We start from the raw sequence: 22,971 nt of genomic DNA, 5'->3' as shown, positions 1-22,971 counted from the left end.
CTGGGAACTGTGGTATAAAATGTATGTTTTATTTTTAGATAATTAATATAATTATTTCCTTGCCCTTTCAGATACAAGAAAGTCTGTTCAGCATATATTTTCCAATATAAAATGATACTCAAGTCATCAAGCTTGAAATTTTGCATAACTGGAGCCTTTTAAAACATGCACTCATGCACACGCACATGCCCAATCATGCCATAATGATACTACCTCTTAGTTCGAAGAATAAAAATGTAAGACTTTTTACGACCCTATTTTTAGCTTCATAAATTTGATTTGAAGTAGCCTATTGGTGCAATTGTTCTTTAAAGAGAAACTGAATGAAAAAGCTACAGAGAGAAGAGGGGAGGGACAGAGAGAGAGAGGAAAGGAATGCCTAAACACAGGAGAAAGGAATTTCCTTGTTTCTTTCATTTCTCTTAAAAGAGGTCAAATTTATAAACTTTAGAATATAAAATTCAAAATAATTTAAATTTATGCCCTCATAATAGTTCTCCTGAATAATTACAGTTTGCTCTTCTTTATTAAATTCTTAATCCTGCTTGTAGTATAAAATCATAGGAAAAACAGCAGATAAACATTTTTTAGTGGATGTTTTCCAGCAGGAAGACCTATCAACAGTTTCTGGGAAAACTTTTATCATGTTTAAAATTTTTATTACTGCCTATTTAATTAAACAAGACATACAAAAATAAAACAGTAACTGCCCTAAATCATCCTTCCACTATCTACAACAAAAATACTCCCTTACTCTGTGTTCATCAACTAAAAACACATTCTGGGACATTTTATTGGTTCTACATTCCAAATTTGCGTTCATTATGAAATAATGCTGTATATATAGTTATTCTTAGCTCTTTATCTATTGAATTCACATGAGTTCATCCATTCCATAATTTATGACAATGTCATATTCCAATGTAATTTTATTTAAAGCGACGTTATACACTTTTCTAAGGGATGTTATTTAGAAGCAAAAGCAAAAAAAAAGGAATGTGGATCATACATTAATATTAGCATTCAAAACTGAAACATTACATCTTAATATTAGAAAGCTCCTTCTATGAAAGATATAGCAGAATCAGAGATAGAATAGATTCAGAATTGTTTGAAGAATTCACATTTATTAAATGTTTATTCTGTGACCAGAACAACAATATGGAGACAGGTGAATCAAAGCATGGAGAAGAAGTGCCTGCTGACAGTAGGTCGGAGCCCCAAGGAAGACTTCTCAGAGAAGAGGACTTTTGAGAGAACCTTCAAAAGACAAGTTGGAATCTGTCAGGTTGGACGAGGTTGAAAGAAAGGACAGACAAGAGAGACAAAGGCATTCCAGGTGTTGTGAACAGTGTGAGCAACTTTGAGGACTTTCTCTGACCCGGGATGCCAACATTACATTCTTTAATATACTTGAAATTATACTGATATGTTTTTCAATCTCTTCTATGCTACATTTATGATTAATTAGAAATGATTCGTTTTATTCAGTGTTTATCTTTTTTTTTTTTTAATTTTTTTTTTTCAACGTTTATTTATTTTTGGGACAGAGAGAGACAGAGCATGAACGGGCGAGGGGCAGAGAGAGAGGGAGACACAGAATCGGAAACAGGCTCCAGGCTCTGAGCCATCAGCCCAGAGCCCGACGCGGGGCTCGAACTCACGGACCGCGAGATCGTGACCTGGCTGAAGTCGGACGCTTAACCGACTGCGCCACCCAGGCGCCCCTTTATTCAGTGTTTAAAAGCCAATTCATATTTTGTTACTTTTTAAAAGAAATGTCTGTACCCACTTGTGTGTGTATCCAAGATATATGTGAACTGGGGAGTATGGAATGAAGAAGCTTCTAATTTTTTTAAAATTTTATTTTAGAGAGAGACAGAGAGTGCATCAGTGGGGCAGAGGGGCAGAGAGAGGGAGGTATGAAGAGAGAGTGAGAGAGAGAGAGAGAGAGAGAGAGAATCTTTTTTTTTTTAATTTATTTATTTTTTTTATTTTTGGGACAGAGAGAGACAGAGCATGAACGGGGGAGGGGCAGAGAGAGAGGGAGACACAGAATCGGAAACAGGCTCCAGGCTCCGAGCCATCAGCCCAGAGCCTGACGCGGGGCTCGAACTCACGGACCGCGAGATCGTGACCTGGCTGAAGTCGGACGCTTAACCGACTGCGCCACCCAGGCGCCCCAAGAGAGAGAATCTTAAGCAGGCTCCACACTCAGTGCAGAATCACACATGGGGCTTGATCCCATGTCCATGGGATCATGATCTGAGCTGAAATCAAGAGTTGGAGCACCCAGGTGCCCCAATAAGCTTCTGATTTTTAATTGCTATTTACTAGAAATTGTGCTAGTTCCCGCCCTCAAAATGACTCTGGGGAATAATTATTACCTACATTGAACAGATAAGAAAAAGGTAAGCAATGAAAATAAACTGAAAGACTGAAAAGATTAAGCAATATATGTTATGTGAAAAAATCCACTTCTCATAGGTGCTTTACAATCAGAAAGTTCCTTCTAAGAGGCCACATTTCTAATATTAGTATATTAACATTATTATTAAAGTAATCTATTAAATTATCCCTTTCTCTGTATCTAGAAAAAATAAGGGCAGATGCTTTAGTTAGAATTTGAGAAACTTAAAATAATCTCCACCCAAAGGTAAGCAATATCAATTATAGTTTAATATTAGTCCTGAGTTAATAAAGTATCTCCAAGAACCTAAATTTTGATCATAACCTACATCCCACTTTGTTTTTCCTAAAGTACTCAACAAGCATATTTTTCTTTTTAGAAAAGAAAGTGTTTTTTAATGAAGTGATTTAAATCTAAACAAATATTTTAGGAGATAGAGGTAGAGAAAGAAAGAGAGAAAGGAACCACTCCCTTTCCTGGTACAAAGGCAGCAACAGTGTATAAGCCGTAGGAATTCATCATGAACTATTTATATTTTTCAACAAAGGTTATATGTTCTGAACTGATTATATAAATAACCAGCAAATCAAGATATCTAGTGATGTCAAGTTCCATATTCAGGTATAATACTTACTGAATCTTTACTGACTTGACTTTATTTTTCTGCTATTAGATTTGAAACACTAAGCATGTGTTTTAAAAAGAGAAAAAATAAAATAACATGGGCTGTTTCTATGACATATTTTCCTTTAGATTAAAATAAAAATTATTTGATTGTTCGATCATATCCATATTCTAATCCACTAATTCACATGATATTCCTCTTATCCCAATCAATATATCTTATTTTACTAATATTGTTCTAGGATAAAGAAGATGGGAAAGAAACTATATCTTACCAATATACTCTCAGATCAGAAATAATGTAATATGATATACGCTCTGAGATTTATCACATAATTGAGTGTATAACAAAAGAAAAAGTAACAACTTTAATGTCTCCAGTATTACTGGTATCAGTAATATCATGCAATCCACACTCAGAATAGGACTGATAACTCAAAGTTTGATTTTTGTTAATGAGTTGAATCAATCAACAAATAACCCTATAAGCCAAAATATTTCAACAATGGAATATTTCATATTTCTCTAATCAAAGCATATGACAACTACATCAGTATGGGTATATTATTGAATTCAATCAAATGGCTTAAGAGAAACTTCTTAAGAGAATTAAGATTGTTAAAATGTCCATACTACCCAAAGACCTCTATAGGTTCAATGCAATCTCTCCAAATTCCAATGGTTTTTTTCACAGATACAGATAAAAACAATTCTAAAATGTGTACAGAACCACACACACACACAAACACACACACACACTCACACACACTCACACACACAGAAAGTAATTCTGAGAAAGAACATAGCTGGAGGCATCACACTTCTTGCCTTCAAACTATATTACAAAGCTACAGTAATCAATACAGTATGGTGTTGGTATAAGCCAAGAGACCAGAATTAGCCCTAAAATAAATGCTTGCATTTACTGTCAACTAATATTTTACAATGAAGCCAAGAATATTTGGTGGGGAAAAAGACAAACTCTCCAATATATAGTTTAGGGAAAACTAAACACGCAGAAGAATGAAACTGGGCCCTATCTTACACCACTCACAAAATTTAACTCAAAGTAAATTAAGGACTTAAACATATGACCTGTAACCATAAAATTCCTAAAAGAAAATAGAGAAGTTCCTGGAAATTGGTGCTGGCAATGATTTCTTGGACATGACATCAAAAGAACAAGCAACGGAGCAAAAATAAGTGGGACTACATCAAACTAAAAAGCTTCTGCATAGCAGAAAAAAAAAAGATCAACAAAATGAAAGGGCACTCTACAGAAAAGAGGAAAATATTTGCAAATCCTATTTCTCTAAGGGGTTCAAATCCAAAATATATCAAGAACCTGTAACACACAATGGCAAAACACCAAACAATCTAATTAAAAATGAACAGAAGAGGATCACTTGGGTGGCTCAGTCAGTTAAACCTTGACTCTTGATTTCAGCTCAGGTGATCCTTTCACGGTGAGATTGAGCCCTACGTTGGTCTCCACACTGACAGTGCAGAGCCTGCGTGGGATTCTCCCTCTCTCTCTGAATCCCCCCTGCTCGCTCTCTCTCTCTCTCTCTCTCTCTCTCTCTCTCTCTCTCTCTCTCTCTCTCTCTATATATATATATATATATATATATATATATATAAAACATTAAAAAAAATGAAGAGAGTAAATGAATAGACATTTTTCTTAAGAAGACATACAAATGACCCACATGAAAAGATGCTCAACAGCACTGCTCAAGGAAATGCAAATCAAAACCACAATGAGATATCACTTCACACCTGTTAGAATGGCTATCATCAAGAAGACAAGAGAAAAAGAAAAGAAGACAAGAGATAGTAAGTATTGGTGAGGATGTGGACAGAAGAGAGTCCCTGTGCACTGTTGGTGGGATTGTAAATTGGTACAGCCATTATGGGAAAGAGTATGGAGTTTCCTTATAAAATTAAAAACAGAACCAGCAATCGATGCAGAAAAAGCATTTGACAAAATTCAGCATCCTTTCTTAATAGAAACCCTCGAGAAAGTTGGGATAGAAGGAACATACTTAAACATCATAAAAGCCATTTATGAAAAGCCCACAGCTAACATCATCCTCAATGGGGAAAAACTGAGAGCTTTTTCCCTGAGATCAGGAACACGACAGGGATGTCCATTCTCACCACTGTCGTTTAACATAGTATTGGAAGTTCTAGCATCAGCAATCAGACAACAAAAGGAAATCAAAGGCATCAAAATTGGCAAAGATGAAGTCAAGCTTTCACTTTTTGCAGATGACATGGTATTATACATGGAAAATCCGATAGACTCCACCAAAAGTCTGCTAGAACTGATACATGAATTCAGCAAAGTTGCAGGATACAAAATCAATGTACAGAAATCAGTTGCATTCTTATACACTAATAATGAAGCAACAGAAAGACAAATAAAGAAACTGATCCCATTCACAATTGCACCCAGAAGCATAAAATACCTAGGAATAAATCTAACCAAAGATGTAAAAGATCTGTATGCTGAAAACTATAGAAAGCTTATGAAGGAAATTGAAGAAGATATAAAGAAATGGAAAAACATTCCGTGCTCATGGGTTGGAAGAATAAATATTGTCAAAATGTCAATACTACCCAAAGCTATCTTACACATTCAATGCAATCCCAATCAAAATTGCACCAGCATTCTTCTTGAAGCTAGAACAAGCAATCCTAAAATTCATATGGAACCACAAAAGGCCCCGAATAACCCGAGTAATTCTGAAGAAGTAGACCAAATCAGGAGGCATCACAATCCCAGACTTTAGCCTCTACTACAAAGCTGTCATCATCAAGACAGCACGGTATTGGCACAAAAACAGACACATAGACCAATGGAATAGAATAGAAACCCCAGAATTAGACCCACAAAAGTATGGCCAACTAATCTTTGACAAAGCAGGAAAGAACATCCAATGGAAAAAAGACAGTCTCTTTAACAAATGGTGCTGGGAGAACTGGACAGCAACATGCAGAAGTTGAAACTAGACCACTTTCTCACACTATTCACAAAAATAAACTCAAAATGGATAAAGGATCTGAATGTGAGACAGGAAACCATCAAAACCCTAGAGGAGAAAACAGGAAAAGACCTCTCTGAACTCAGCCGTAGCAATTTCTTACTTGACACATCCCCAAAGGCAAGGGAATTAGAAGCAAAAATGAACTATTGGGACCTCATGAAGATAAAAAGCTTATACAGAGCAAAGGAAACAATCAACAAAACTAAAAGGCAACCAACGGAATGGGAAAAGATATTTGCAAATGACATATCAAACAAAGGGCTAGTATCCAAAATCTATAAGGAGCTCACCAAACTCCACAGCCAAAAAACAAATAATCCAGTGAAGAAATGGGCAGAAAACATGAATAGACACTTCTCTAAAGAAGACATCCGGATGGCCAACAGGCACATGAAAAGATGCTCAACGTCGCTCCTTATCAGGGAAATACAAATGAAAACCACACTCAGATATCACCTCACGCCAGTCAGAGTGGCCAAAATGAACAAATCAGGAGACTATAGATGCTGGTGAGGATGTGGAGAAACGGGAACCCTCTTGCACTGTTGGTGGGAATGCAAATTGGTGCAGCCACTCTGGAAAACAGTGTGGAGCTTCCTCAGAAAATTAAACATAGACCTACCCTATGACCCAGCAGTAGCACTGCTAGGAATTGACCCAAGGGATACAGGAGTGCTGATACATAGGGGCACTTGTACCCCAATGTTTATAGCAGCACTCTCAACAATAGCCAAATTATGGAAAGAGCCTAAATGTCCATCAACTGATGAATGGATACAGAAATTGTGGTTTATATACACAATGGAGTACTACGTGGCAATGAGAAAGAATGAAATATGGCCCTTTGTAGCAACGTGGATGGAACTGGAGAGTGTGATGCTAAGTGAAATAAGCCATACAGAGAAAGACAGATACCATATGTGTTCAGTCTTATGTGGATCCTGAGAAACTTAACAGAAACCCATGGGGGAGGGGAAAGGAAAAAAAAAAGAGGTTAGAGTGGGAGAGAGCCAAAGCATAAGAGACTCTTAAAAACTGAGAGCAAACTGAGGGCTGATGGGGGGTGGGAGGGAGGGGAGGGTGGGTGGTGGGTATTGAGGAGGGCACCTGTTGGGATGAGCACTGGGTGTTGTATGGAAACTAATTTGACAATAAATTTCACATATTTAAAAAATTAAAAAAATAAAAACAGAACCAGCATGTGATCCAGCAATCTCACTTCTGGGTATATATCCACAGGAAATAAAATCAGGATCTCAAAGAGATATCTACACTCCCATGTTGATTGTGGCATTATTCACAATAGCCAAGACACGTAAACAACCCAAGTGTTCATCAACAGGTGAATAGATAAAGATGATGTGGTACATACAAACAACGGAATATTGTTCAGCAACCAAAGAAGAAAATCCTGCCATTTGTGACAACATGGATAGATCTTGAGGGCATCGTGTTAAGTGAAATAAGTCAGATGGGGAAAGACAAATATTGCATGATATCACTTATATGTGGAATCTAAAAAAGCTGCACTCATAGAAACAGAGTAGAATCGTGGTTACCAAAGGTTGCGGCTGGAGGAAATGGGAAGGTGTTGGTTAGAGTACAAACTTCCAGCTATAAGATGAATAAGTTCTGTGGATCTAATGTACAGGATGATAATTATAGTTAACAAACATGTATTATATACTTGAAATATCTTAAATGTTCTCACCACAAAATAGAAATGGTAATCCTGTGAGTTGATGGAAGTATTAGATAACACTATAGTGCCAGTCATTCACAATATATGTGTATCAAATTAACACACTGTATGCCTTAAACTTGCACAATATTTATATCTCATTAATATGTCAATTTAAATAAAGGAATAGAAGAAAAATCTCCTAAGATATTTCTGCAATTTCGAACAAAATTACCTGTTTTTTGTTTTGTTTTTTGTTTTTGTAGGGAGAAAGGTAAACAATTCCTTTTCTATATTCTGTGATGTTGGGTCATGTTCTTGATACCCAATAAAAATGCCATCAAAATTTAAAATTCAAAACATAAAAATGAATGAAAGAATAATATGCTTATTACTTGTTATTATAAAGCATAAAAGAAAGCTTCTAAGTCAGGGATTGGTAAATTTTTTCATGAAGGGCCAGATAGTCAATATTCAGGCTTTGTCTACAAAGAGGCAACTAAAGATGCTGCTTATGTACTTATTTTAAATTTTAAATGTAACCATTTAAAAACATAAAAACCATTCTTGGCTAACTGGCTGTAAAAATTAAAAGGCAGCTGGACAGATTAGGCCCATGAGCTGTTTGCTAAACTCTGTTCTAATGAATCACAAAATTGAGTTTGATCACATATATTTTTTAAAATTTCACTTATGTTAAATATACTAAAATTCTAGACTTGTTTTTGGATTCTGAGGTTTAATATCTCTTCCTGGATACCGAATGCAATTCTTACCTATACCAGTATGTATATTTGTAAGATGAGAGAAATAAAAATAATTATTGGGAAAACCCTAATAGATACTGGCCAATAAAAAATACTCAACATCAAAATAATTAATATATACAGTACAAAAAGTATTCTCTGCTTTAAAGAAAATTTCTATATAACATTCAAACTTTTAATTTTACTAGCCCAAATTCCTAGCTAATACATAAAAATAAAAATAATAGGTAAATCTGTTTCACTATATTTGAAAATGTTATAACTGCTTATGATGGGTCAAGGCTCAATATTCCCTTATTTACACAGACAAATGCTACCTTTTCCTTAATCTCCTGATTTTGCTCCCATCTTTTTACATATATTTCTTGTGACAATCAGTTATGACCTTCTTCTATCAAAATGTAGAAATTTTTCCCAAGTGCTTAGTCTCTCTGACTTCTCTGAAATGTTTTATAATACTGGCTGTTGTCTACTTCTAGACATTTTCTCCTATCTTTAATTTAGTGTATCATCTTTATACTCATTCTTCTCATCGGACACTTCCTTTTTTCCATCTCTATTCCTATGCATCATTTACATGTCCTACTCTTTATACTCAAAGAGTAGGTAGACTGCTAGCTGTTTACAATACCTAATTCCTCATCTTCCTGAGGTAAAAAAGCTAGACTATATTTTCCAGTCTTCCTTGTAGTTTAGGTGGTACCATTGATAGGGTCTTATCTGATGGAAGGTGAGTACAAGTGAAGTAAGCCTCTTTCAGACCTTTTACACAAGATCACCTCTTACTCAGACAACCTACTTGATGCCAATATTCAAACTGACTGTGGAAATCATATATTAATGTTGGTTGAGATTTCATCAGCCTATATCCCTCCATGAGGGACCACCATCAACTGGGCCATAAGAATAAAAATAAATATTTACTGAATTAAGCAAGTGCAATTTTAGGGGTGTGTATACTAAGTATTTGGGAGGATCATCCATTCTAATACAACCTCTTTTCTACATTAATTCTAATCCATTAGGTTAGAATCCATCCACTCTCTGATAACCTCTACTTTTCTGTAAGCTACATTTATAGGTCTGAGTCATCATTACTATTCTAGCATTATTTATGATCATGTCAACACATTTATGTGTTAATTATAAATATAATTATTTATAATTTATAATTATAATATATAATTTATAATTATAATAATTTATAATTATTTATGATTATGTCAACACATTTTTTGATACATACCACCACATACAACTGAAACAGAAGACAACTGGACTCATATTCACAAGCAGACACCCTCTCAAGTTTTGTCTAAGATCCATCAGTCTCTCAAACCAAAATTCACAGACATTGATATATTTACTTTTTAATTATTTTTTTTGTTGTTTTCCAAAGAAAAATTTTAGGTGGTGTTATTTCTTCCTTAGAAAATATTTTCACATTTTGACATTTCATTTTCAGAGCCACCTCTCAATATCTCATAATTATTTTTATTACCTTCGTGTTACACATGAAGAAACTGGGGCATGAGAAGGTTAATTAACTTGCCCACAGTCACATAAGCTTTTAAGTAGAAAAACTAGGATTTAGACCCAGACAGTCTTGGCTCAGGGGTCTATGTGATTGGAACTATAATGACCACATTTTTAATAGAGTTAAAAAGTATAAGATGAGAAAAATCAATCTTGAGATTTCTAAAAAATGCAATGAAAGTATTTAGGGGCTAAAATTAACTTTGAAAATGAATATTTTAAGTCATTGTAAATGTGAAAAATCACAAAAATAGACCAGCATAAAAAATTAAATATTGCATTCTAATCATCTAACTCATAGATTTTATAAAATAGGTTTTAAAGAAAAGAAGTACACAGACATTTACTTAGTACTTCATTATTCATTTAGGAAACAAATATTATTATAAAATGTTAAACATTTATATTTTCCAGTATATGCGAACTGTTTTTTAGAGAAAAACAGAAAAAACATATTTCTTACGCCATATACACCATCTCACAGCTCCATAACATCTTAGAAAGCTATTTCCAGTACACAAATTCCATGTGTCTGACAATAACAATATTAAAGGCTATTAGGTCAAGCCTACAAGAATATATTTTTATTCATTGTCCAAATCAGAAAATATTTTGATTTTTTTTGCAGTTAAATACATTCATTAACTATTATGCATTTATTAATAATAAATAATAAAGTATTTATTCATTTCTTAGAGGCCAAAATATCAAGAATGATTTATATTATGGTTGGTTTGTTATGAGATACATATGCCATTTATTCTTGAACAGAGAATTTTTGCTTACCTTCTTTTGTAGGACACAATGGAAAATGAATATAAACATTCCCTGTAGAGAATTGAAAATGGTGAAGAGATACGCCATGATGACTGTGCTTTCATTAATATACATGAGTCCAAAGGCCCAGGTCAATCCTAACAGGCAGAGAAGAGCTATTGCACCTATAACCCATGACCTGTAGAGAGAAAAGAAAATGAAAGGTTATCAAATGATCGGTCGTTAATTAACACAATCATATAATATCAACAATACTGACACTGAAAAAAATGTTACGGTAAGTTTTATTGACAGAAAATGTAAGACAGGTGGTATAAGTACTTTAAGATTTTAATGGGGACTACAAGTTTTCAGATTTGAGGAGATATACATGAATGAAAATGTTATGAACACAGAAATTCGTTTGAGCAAAAGCAGATTTGTACTATTCAATTATTCATGTATTTGCAGCACATATGCAAATGATATGGAGATGTAATTATGGTGAATGGCAAGGGGGAAAAAGTCTATAAAGCTATGTTAGTTTCCACTGGCCTCATTGTTATGATAACATTTGTTTGATTGGACTCTCTCCATTAGTGCTTCATCCGATACGCTTTTACCCCATTTTTCCAAATTTCCTCTTTTTCCATAAAAATTTTAGTATTACTGACAAAAACAGAGTTCATATTAGAAGGAGCCAGTATATGGAATATATGTATGAATTTTAAGAGCTCTATTTGTCTGTTTCTATAGTTATGTAAAACAAATGTGATACAGCGGGTGGGAAAAATTGTTCCACTCTGCATTGCAATCTACTTTGCCTTTGGATTGCTGTCTTCTAGGTTAAGCTGGACTAGACTTTGAAAATCAGGCAACTGGCAGCTTTGTTGAAAAGAATCTTAAAAGCTCAGGGCACCTTCATCTCTTTGAAGGGTCTATAAATTCGAAGGAGAAGATGGAGCTGAGAATGGGATGGAGCGGTATGAACAAAGTAGGCTAGAATGGAAGACAATTCTCACTCTCCATTCCCTTAGTTTCCTCCAGCTGCCATTCGCAATAGTAATCAACGGGTGACATAAGTCCATATATTCGTGGCCATGTGTTATGTACTTACTATCAATGTAGAATGAATCTTTCCAATAGATGGGAATTCAATATGTGAAAATGGAATCCTTTTCAACTCCTTTCTAAGTGTATGGGAGAATAGGACCAAACCAGTCTAGATTTCTATATCCTCATGAAACCACCCTTTCCTTTCCCAACACACCTCATTTGAACAGAGTAAACTAATATTTCTTTTCATCAGACTACACTCCTCCACTTGCATTGTCTAAGGAAGAAATGTTTATTGGGATTGAAACTTTGCAACATGAAGGGGTTAAAAAGAAAACACATGTATTTACTATAATCTGAAGCTGGGTTGAGTAAAGTTTTCAGAGAGAACTACATCTTAAGAAAGATATGGTCCCAAAGTAGTCAATTAATATTAAAGTCTTGTTAAAATAAATCATGAATATTTACTATTTTCCTTCAACAACCATCAGCTACTATATTCCATATTTAAATATCCACTAAATTTAACATGTTCAATTTAAAACATTAACATTATTGAATAAAGAATCCCTACAGGAGGTTTGCCATTGTATGTGGAATGTTTGCTTATATGAATTAGAAAACATCTTAGATATTAATATTTTATTCTATAACTAGATTAAAAATATGGGAACTTTCAAGGTAAAGCTCTCAGCTTCTTCTTACAGACATTGGAAAAAGGAAAAATGGAAAGAATACCATTAAATCAAGGCAAAATTGCTATTTAAATTTAGAAATACAAGTATAGGATAAAATCCTCAAGTTAGCTAGTATCTACTTGTAAACACATGATGGGCCCAAGAGTTAATAATATAAAACTGCAATGAGCCCAATTTCTAAAGAAAAAAATAAGCAAGAGCATGAAGAAGTAAGTGAAATGTCATTGGAGAAAATGAAAACAAAGGACTCTTCACCAGAAGAACAAACTGAAAGTCTACAGTAAGGTCACTCCTCGGTTGCCAATCAAGTTTATTGTGGCAGGACACGTAATTTTAAAATGTACAAAAGAAAAGAGCCCAAATATCAACATTTATGTTTACTCTTATCAGATTAGTACAGACTTGTAGCTTTGTGTCAGAAATTTAAAAGGTATATTCATAAACAATTAGATCATTAATCCAATGGCATGTGTCAAAATTAAAAGAGGTAAATTTGCATATGTAAAATTGAATTTTTGAAGGAGGCATTTTTTCCTTTTTGGATATTTAAAAGAGAAATCCAGTAATAACCAATGCAATCGGGTAGTTTCATACTCGTAAGGTCATTTTGAAGGTACCCCGCTAAATCACAAAATAATTTTAGATGAGTGATGTCCAAACAAACAACAGAAATGACGACATATGCAGCACAGAGGAACACGTCACAATGAAAGGAGAAAGCTACGAAAAGCGAAACAAGTCTGTACCACATGAAGTTGCTATTACTGTGGCACTGATTTCAGGTGATATCCAATTAAAAGAGGTGAAGCAGAATTTGTTTTTGGCAATACACCTGCAGCATATTTATTCTGCATACAAGTTGTATGCCTGATTATTTTCCTGCACAGTTTGCTTTTCTGCCTCAATGTGAATGACAGAAGCTCTAATGATTTTTCAGTACTGATCTGACAGCTGGTTCATGGGACCACACTGATAAATGGAATTTATCAGCCATTCAGGTCATTCTTACTTGATGAAGGGTCTGTTATCCTCATAGCTAAAGAATGCATAGACATAAAGACAAGAACACCAACATTAGCATTTTATGACAAAGATTTCATATGAAAAATATTCTCCTGGTCCCCAAAGGCCTCTGTACCCCACCTCCCTACAAGGCATCATAGCCTTCCCTCTGTATCCAGAAGGTAAATCCTAAAATGACCATGAGAACTTACATAACAAGGAATAAAATCAATTTTTACAATACTGCAATAGCCCTTATGAGACTAAAAAATTCCATTTTTTCATCATGTGCTCATATTACTTGTGACTTGACATAGACATTTATTTCTTAGAGATCGCATTTCTCTAGAGAATGAGAAATCTTATGAGCAATCTGGAAAAGGCTTGGGGGCATACTTAGAATGACAGACTCCTTGTCACCTAAAGGTATCCTTATTCTGTAATATTAGTAGGTAAGATTACTTAATTATGGACAGCACATTTCTAAGTAATTTTAACTTGCAGATGATTGATCTGAGATAAAACTGAACACTATAGCCCTTTGAAAATAATCAATCCTGACCACTTTAAAATTCTTTCTGTTAGTGTATTAAGAAAAAAATCTGAATAATTTTTTTCTAGTAATAGGAGCAAACATACAGCACCCGTTCATGATCACTTAACTAATTTGTTTTGTATCATTCTGATAAAGTAAGATCCCAGTGCCAAATTAGTAAAGATTAAGTTAGGGAACATTTCAGATCATCCTTTTGTAAACAGTCTGTTCAGTGAATTGTGACAGAATAGAAAAGAGAAACTCTCTGCTCTTTTCTCTTGCTAGGGGCAATCGTTTCCAATATTACGCATACACAAATAAAGCCCTTGGGCCCCAACTGTGATCCATTTTTGATTAAAGAGAACAACTGATGGAAAACCTCGCTTCTCCAAAATGATGAAAGAATAAAGAATGGAGTAAGATCCTGGGATTTAAAGCCAGTTTGTTTGGAAATTAATCCTAGATCAGCCACTTAACCAGTTATTTGATCTCAGGCAAAAATTAACTAACCTGTGGTTATGTCAGTTTATATATCTATAAAATGGTAATAATCATACATAGGTTTCTTGTAATTATGGAATTATACATTATATATAAAGTTCTCAGAATGGTGCCTGGTATGTATTGTGTACAGTAAATATATTGTTACCATTAGACTATTTAAAGCTCGAGTAAAGTCACACTGAAAATATAGAATCTCTCACCCAAAGAATAAAACACCAAATAATAGACGTTGAGTAGTCAAATTCACTTGAGGACATTTCAGGAGCAATATTATGCAGTAAAATAGATGCGGCGGAAATAAGTTTGTAAATGGAGCAGGGAATGACTAACTGTGCGGTCTAATATGGTGACTACTGGCCACATGGGTTTATTTAAATTTAAATTCTTTAAAATGAAATAAAGCTTAAAATTCAATTCCTTAGTCACACTAGTCACATTATAAGCACTCAAAAGCTTCAGTAGCTGCCATATTGAACAGTGCAGTTTTAGAACATTTCTGTGTTCACAGAAATTTCTATTGGACATTGCTGGACTAAGACATTCAAAGAAGGTTTTAAGCCAGAAAATGGAATTCCAAGTGATATTTAAATAATGCCATGGATATGTGAAAGGTAAAGAATGAAGAATTTCTTAGAACTGATTGTTTTTAATAGTTGTAAACTGTTCCTACAAAGAAAATCTTGTACTTAGGTTAATATTGAAATGTTATAGAACATAATACTATGAGACTTATCCCATTATATGCATTGCCACTGCATCCATATATTCCACCTGTAATTCCAAGGTTATGATTGGAATAACTATTTCTACCTTCATCTGTATAGTGGAACGTCAAGTAAAGAAAATTTCAGAGGCTGGCATATAGGAATATATGCAAATACACTGTACGAAATTGTACTGAGCTATCTAAACGTTTCAAAAAATAAAATACAAAACTTGCACTGTAATCGCTGGAGTGAGATGTTTTCCCATTAATGGGAAATATCAAAACAGGGTACAATTCAGCAGTTTTTGTTGGCAATTGTGGGAAAGCACCAGTTGTTCCACTCAATAACCCAGATTGTAATCCCAGCTTCACTTACAGTTAGCTACAGCCATGCATTTAAGTAGTGTCCACTGGGATGCGAACAGAAGCGAATTGTGACATTTCTGGGTCTTGCCAATTAAAGGATTGCAGTCGGGCTTCCCTTGACCATTTTTTTCCTCCCCCCCCTTGCTAGGAGAAAATGACAGGAGAGCCTCAGATTCAGAAATGGAAGCTGTTTACTGATGTGGAGCTGGCGTATTAGATTTAGACCACTTTTAAACAAAAAATTTAGGCCACTATATTTTAGAGTATTCTTTTAACTGGGGCTTAGCCTGTGCAATAACTGATAAAGCATTTAATTTGTATATTTTAGCTATGAGAATTACCAGTTCATATTGAATATGAAATCCATGCTCACGGACAAAGAACCATTCATTATTTCTAGAATATAATAAATAATATACAATAATTCAAAATCTAAAGAACACTGAGGATTACCTAAAATATATCAGCGCTTTCCATCATTTTGTCAGATATTCTGTTGGCTTAGAGGATCTAGTTTAATAATGTCTTTCTACTAAATTCAAGTTAAATTGATCGTAACGTTGCCACCATTTATGGTGGCAAAACTGTATGCTATTGATTCATCTTTTTATTTATCTACAAAACTGGTCTCTAAAGCTCAATAATTTTCATTCTGATTTACAAATGAAAGTCTATTGAAATAAAGTCTCATTCCATGCTGTATGACGAAAACAATTTCAGTGCAGTTATCTTAAGATTTTATAAAAATATGGACACAAAGGCCTAACATGCTCTTGGCAGATGTTAACAGGAATTTTCAGGTTACCTTATAATTTCTAAGTGGTAACATTCTGAAAATGAAGTAAAATGTCTTGTACATACAATTTTTAAGAAACAAAAAGAAACCCTCCTTTCTTTAACAAATATATTTTTTTGCCAAACATTTTAGTTTATTATTTTATTCAACTAACATCTAAAATTAAAAGCTTTAAATATTAATGTCATAAAATTATCTTAAACTGTGATCATTAGAATCAATATCAGAATCAAATTTTTATGGGTCTTTGCACAGATTGATAATAATTATGCATATATTTATGTATTCTATAACAATTTCAAAGCCCACAAAAGGGCTATTAAAATCTAGCCCCATGGAAACAACTCAGAATACATCTTCAAGAGGACTGATTTCTTAGCCAAAATATTAACTGATACATACTAATACTGTGATATAAAGATTCATAATACAGAATATCAGTATAGACAGATAATGAAAGGATAGAAATAATGTGAATGAGTCAAGTTAATTGTAGGATATTTTTTCTCAATTTTAAGAGTTCAAAAGAGAACATTGTTTTGGGAGATATTTTTTGAAGGAAATATTTGAAATTCAAGATATAAGGAAGATAGATTAGTTAAATAATTTAGAACATTCCCTTCTATTATATTTACATATATAATTTTTGTTGTTGTTGTTTTAAGTAGTGGGATGGGTAATGTTTGGTGTGAAGGAAGATGGAGTGATGGGAGGTGTATTTGAGAATTTAATCCCCATGACAAAAGATCTGATCATTAAGTCACAGCAGGTAAAGGAAAATGAATGGCTCAGGCAGAATTGTAGATAGCATCAACATTCATCCCACTCATCCTATCAGGATGAATGCGTTCTGGGTTGCTTGGGTGACTCAGTTGGTTAAGCGGCCAACTTCGACTCAGCTCATGATCTCACAGTTCCTGAGTTAGAGCCCCACACAGGGCTCTCTGTTGTCAGCATGGAGCCTGCTTCAGATCCTGCCCCCCACCTCTCTCTTTGTCCCTTCCCTGCTCACACCCTCTCTCCCCAAATAAATAAACATAAAAAAAAAGATGAATGCATTCTGGAATCCTCTGGAATTGGGTAGTTTGCTAATTGTTGTTGGTAATTGAACTGTATGTTTAATAGTGAGAAAGAGAGCTATCAAAGTGTAGATAGATATCCTGATTAGTATCCCAATATTTCCACATTCAGTATGCAGCTAAATCTACTTTCTCTGGTGTGAAACTAATTGTATCAAAGGAATAAAGACATTTCCCCTTGAATTTGGTTTAGGTTACCATAGCAATGAGAAAGGTATTGTCAGTGAATTTCTTATATAAATATGTATCTTATATAAAGTGTATTCTTCATTCTTCCTTGAAGAAAAAATAAAAAGCTCACAAATACTTCTGTGTCTGTATGATAAGCAGGTTTTCTACTGTTCTTTAATCAGTTCCCAACTGAGGACTAAGAAGGATTCAGTTACCCACATTCTAAAAGGATCTGGCAACAACCCACACTAATGGACTTCAGGTAGAAGTAATCTTTGAGACACTGGTTTGCCAAACTACCAATCCGGGGTTCCCCAGTCTTTACAACTGGAATCATAGAGACAAGGTCTTTTAGGACTATAATGTTCACAGACTACAGGAAGCAGTGGAAAGAAAAAGGAAAGTAACACCTTTACTTGTACTAATTCCCCAGCAACAAATCTTAGCAGACAATGGGAATGTTTTAAATGGGATATATTTTTCGAGTTTTAAATTGATCAGACATTTAAACACCAGAATAGCCTGGTCAAGTAGCCACATCTAAGACAGCATTTAGAGATCTGCTACCCAGTGGTTAAGGAATATTTAAGATAGCATGACTCAAAGAGTAGTGATCAGAGCAAAATCTAAATATTTCATGTTTCTACCTCACTCTGTTAAAAATGCTTAATCAATCAGTAACAGGACAAAATCGTGACTGTTTTATATTTCTTTCAAATGTATTTTATATATCAGGACTATACTATCCGAGAATTATATTCATTTCTCTCTCTTAACCACTACAGGAAAATTAAAGAAAAGTCATTTAGAATATAATTCAACATTTCTGAGTAAAATATGAAAAATGTTTCATTATGGTCATATGTTTAAATCACTAAGTATTAAAGACATTAAAAATTCTTAGAAAAATATGAAAGTCATATAACATCAATGTAGAAATTATCAACGGCAGAGAAGATGACTGTATTTCAACTATGGATTTTATTGCAATGACAGTATTACTATTAAAAGCTATATTGCTACATTTTGTTCATACAAAATTTATTAAGAGGAGAATGAAATGAACCAAATAAATAAAATAAATAGCTTAGAATATATCATGAACACTTTCATTCCCATGAATCAATGTCCCTATAATAAAGCATACACCAATATTAAATTTTTAATCACAGATTTCACACTGCTGATGAATTGGGTAAGTCTGAAATTAAGCACAATTGAGTATAATAAATCAGGATCAATAAATATTAAATCAATGACTGATAAAACTTTAATTATATTATCTTTACAACTCAATGTTATGCAAATTTTTACAACCCAATATAATATGGTTAAAGAATTAATTTATATATGAAAGAAATTAAGGATATCAATTACGAGAATGAATAATGAGCATATATTGTACATAGCTACAATTTTATTACAATTCAGTGTCTCCATCTACCAGGTTTATAAAAAATGACTTGGTCATTTCTGGTCATTTATGATCCATGCAAATAAGATATCAAATTTTGGAATCTTATGTTGAAAGCAAATAATATTGCCCTATGATAATGTATTAATTTTAATGTATAGAAGATAGTATAGGTAGGTTTTTCCCACTATCCTATGAAACCTGTCATAAACTCAGATGGTCTAAAGCAATGAAGGAGTTACATTAATTTATATGTAAATTTTTTGAGTGTTCCTACACCCCAAAAGTAATCTCTCTTGGACTTGTCTTTTTTTCCCTAAAGTTTACTTAATTTTTTAAGCAATATCTACATCCCGTGTGGGGCTTGAATTCACCATCCTGAGATCAAGAGTTGCATGCTCTTCTGACTGACTTAGCCACGTGTCTCTCTCTTAGGTTTTTCTGATCCCTTACAACACATCTTGCTAACAGATGCACAACATAAACTGAGACAAAGCACAGATGCTCACAGATACAATTCAAAGCTATGGTGACTTGATGCTGAGATGCTGAGTGTAGTTCCCAGGGAAGGAGCTTGGCAGCACCGCTCTTGTTGCTCAGGATGTGCACTGCTTCTATAACAGCTCACTGCACAACAAACACTGAGCTCTAGTTTTGCTTTTCACCTTTTTCTTTTCCATAAAACGAATATCCTGTTCAGATTTTTTCAATTAGCAAAAACAGCTACCAATGTAGGCCTTTTGCAAAAATGAAATAGATTAGCAAAAACTTTTGAAAATAGGGGGATACCTGTATATCATAGTAACTGAAAGCTTGGATTTGTGAACCATCTTGGCCTGAGTTTGAAAGCCAGCTGAGAATTTTACTAACTCTGCAAACTTGGGCTAATTATTTAACTTCTCTGATCCTCACATTCCTCACCTGTGAAATATGGATGAATATACAAATTTTTCCCCATTTTTCCCCATGTTGTGTATATTAAATAAAAGGGCTTCGTTGGCAATCTTCAACACACACAAAAATATGCAAATTTACAAAATTTTAATTTACAAAAGTACCATATAAATATTTGCTATTATAATTACTGTTGTATACTGACCTTCTGACTTCAAAAAAGGGGTCAAGGGAAAAATACAAACACAGTGCTACATTAGGTTTCCTTTTAAGTGTTCTGGAAATTCATATATTAAGTAGAAATCCAAAGGGGAAAAGGGAGTCACTGACTCTTTTTGAAATGATCCTTGGTTTTACCTTTAAAAAGCCTCAGTTTATACAATATTTCATTGAAAATTTTCTTTGGGCATAGTAAATGCTGTGAATTTTTACATTCTCATTTGAAATGGGGTATGTCTGGATTCCTAATGAACATTAAAGTCAAATCCCAGAGTTCTCTGAATTAGATGAGAAAGCTAAATTTAATTCATAAACATGGTGTATCCTCAGTGTCGAAAAGTGCACTGAGGAACCACAATGTCCATTAAATGAAATCATTTGAATATACAGAATAAAAGACATAAAATCACATGTGAAATGTTCATAAAAACTCATTAAGAGATATCTGTTCTAAAATAGGGCTTCATTAATATTTTGATGACTTTTTTGAAAATTTTAAATCATGAATAGGAAAAGATGAGATAAATGCTATCTATATAAAGAGAAATTTGTGTTTCTTTTTGATATGTTTTATCTTGGAATCACTGAAAAATGTGGCTTTAGTCCATAATATCTCAAAATCCATAAAGTAATAACTATAAGTTGAAATATCTTCTTTATTGATACTTGTAATTAAAACCACAATATTTACTGTTCATTGTCTGAGGGCCAGTGTTTTTTTAGACTCCCACAGAGTTTTAGAATTTTCTGTTTCTTCAGAACATGTGCTTACTGGGCTGGTAAAATTTGGTCATTGCAATGCAAGGAGATGAAGTTCTTTAAAGAATATACTACATACTTTCAGGATTTCTTTTTTTCAACTTAGAAGATGCACAAACTTTTAAGTTAAGTAAAATAACTCAGGGAATTAATAACTTTTTTTGTATTCATGCCAAATGTGTTTTGACAAGTTGAATTGCTATTATACTCTTTCTCGTGCCATATGGTATCATCACCTCTTGTTGCAACAACTTGTGATAGAAACATTCATCATACCCCTTCTGTGAATAAACACCTTATTATAAACTGCTTGTAAGAACAACTAAAACATAAAAAAAAAGCACAACCGAGTATTTAAAACATGTCTGTACTTACTAAAGATTCCAATAAATGGAACCAAGGGAGGCACTGAAATACAACAGAAAGCAGACAAGTTTTATTTAATTGTGGACAAGTAAGGTAACCTTCATAAGCTTTAGTTTACTCACCACCACAATGAGTAAAATAATCTTGCTAGGATCTTTTCAGGGTTAAATGGAACCAAGGAAAGAATAGCCTATGGCTCTTAGGTTATCAGCTGGTATAAGCTATTGAAAAGCACTCTGAATTCTTGAATTTTTCATTCATAGGAACAGTGAAGGTCTGTTGGTAAAGAATTTGAAGAAGTTGCCCCCACACAGATAGGGCATAAGAACTAATTCCTTGGACAGTGAGTAGGCCTAATTAATGATCCAAGATTTCTACCACATCCTACTTTTAATAAGATGTTGTTATTTACAATTAAATTTGTTACTGGGAATCTAATCTTGAAATTATGTCAATGAAGAAAAAAATTAAGCAATATAATAAGTAAATCCAATTTTGTAGATATATAAAAAGCTCCAAATAGCAAAGTTAACAAATTTTAACTCAATCACATTTCAGGCCAAAGGGCAGCCTCAATAAAGTACTAAGAATCAATATTAATCAGAAGGTATTCTCTGATGATAATGAAATCAAATTAGAAGTCAATTACTAATAAAATATGCATACATACACATGAGCAATTATCTATCTGTTGCTACTTCCAAAAATTCTTAAAACCCCCCAAAACATTTTACAAATAAATTCTATCTAATATTCAAGTAATAAATAATTCTTTTCTTGCATAGGTTAGGCCTAAAAAGAAAAGAAGAAAAACTTTATGAGACTACTATAACTTAGCAAGTAAGGAAAGTTTAAGAGAATAAAAAACAAATTATAACAACGTTTTACTTAAGAACTTACATAAAAATCCTAAATAAGGTATTAAATAGCAACATCTAATGGTACATAAACATCATGATCAATTACGATTTATCTCAGAAGGGTAAGGAATACATTAAAAGAATTTAAAAGCTAATTCTGGAAAATACATGGAAGACTAATAAAAGTCTATGAGTAGCTAAGGCAATTCTGAAAGACACAATCAAAATGGGAAGTCTGGGGGCGCCTGGGTGGCGCAGTCGGTTAAGCGTCCGACTTCAGCCAGGTCACGATCTCGCGGTCTGTGAGTTCGAGCCCCGCGTCAGGCTCTGGGCTGATGGCTCAGAGCCTGGAGCCTGTTTCCGATTCTGTGTCTCCCTCTCTCTCTGCCCCTCCCCCGTTCATGCTCTGTCTCTCTCTGTCCCAAAAATAAATAAACGTTGAAAAAAAAATTAAAAAAAAAACAAACAAAAAAACAAAATGGGAAGTCTGACTAGAACAGATATTAAGCAAGTTCTGGTAATAACATGGTGCTAGTAGAGGAACAAAGTGTACTCCATGGAACAGAAGAGAGAGCACAGAAACAAAGCTTTGATACAGGATAGTGTGGCAGCACAAATCTGATGGGAAAAGATGGATTATTTAGCAAATGATGTTGGAAATTTGGCTCACTAGAGAAAGAATTCCAAATGTCCTCCAAAGACTACAAAGGCACACACTGTAG

At 33.9% G+C, this 22,971-nt stretch overlaps 1 protein-coding gene across 18 annotated transcripts in view; it reads right to left on the bottom strand.

Moving 5' to 3' along the window:
• The window catches only part of ADGRL3 (adhesion G protein-coupled receptor L3), a 497,188-nt gene that overhangs the window by 34,286 nt on the left and 439,931 nt on the right, over positions 1 to 22,971 (bottom strand). For 10 of the 18 annotated variants that reach the window (XM_047091226.1, XM_047091228.1, XM_047091230.1 and 7 more), the window contains one exon: positions 10,855 to 11,023. In XM_047091226.1, coding sequence (XP_046947182.1) covers positions 10,855 to 11,023 — 169 coding nt within the window. Of the gene's footprint in view, positions 1 to 10,854; positions 11,024 to 13,587; positions 13,615 to 22,971 lie in introns of all 18 variants that reach the window. The other 8 variants (XM_047091224.1, XM_047091225.1, XM_047091227.1 and 5 more) reach the window with 1 other exon arrangement.

Source organism: Lynx rufus, unplaced genomic scaffold (assembly GCF_022079265.1).
Source record: "Lynx rufus isolate CCGP_SWC_20201006 ecotype Redwood Valley unplaced genomic scaffold, mLynRuf1.p SCAF_3, whole genome shotgun sequence".
NCBI classification, from domain to species: domain Eukaryota; kingdom Metazoa; phylum Chordata; class Mammalia; order Carnivora; family Felidae; genus Lynx; species Lynx rufus.
This window is presented reverse-complemented; position numbering and strand designations above follow the sequence as displayed.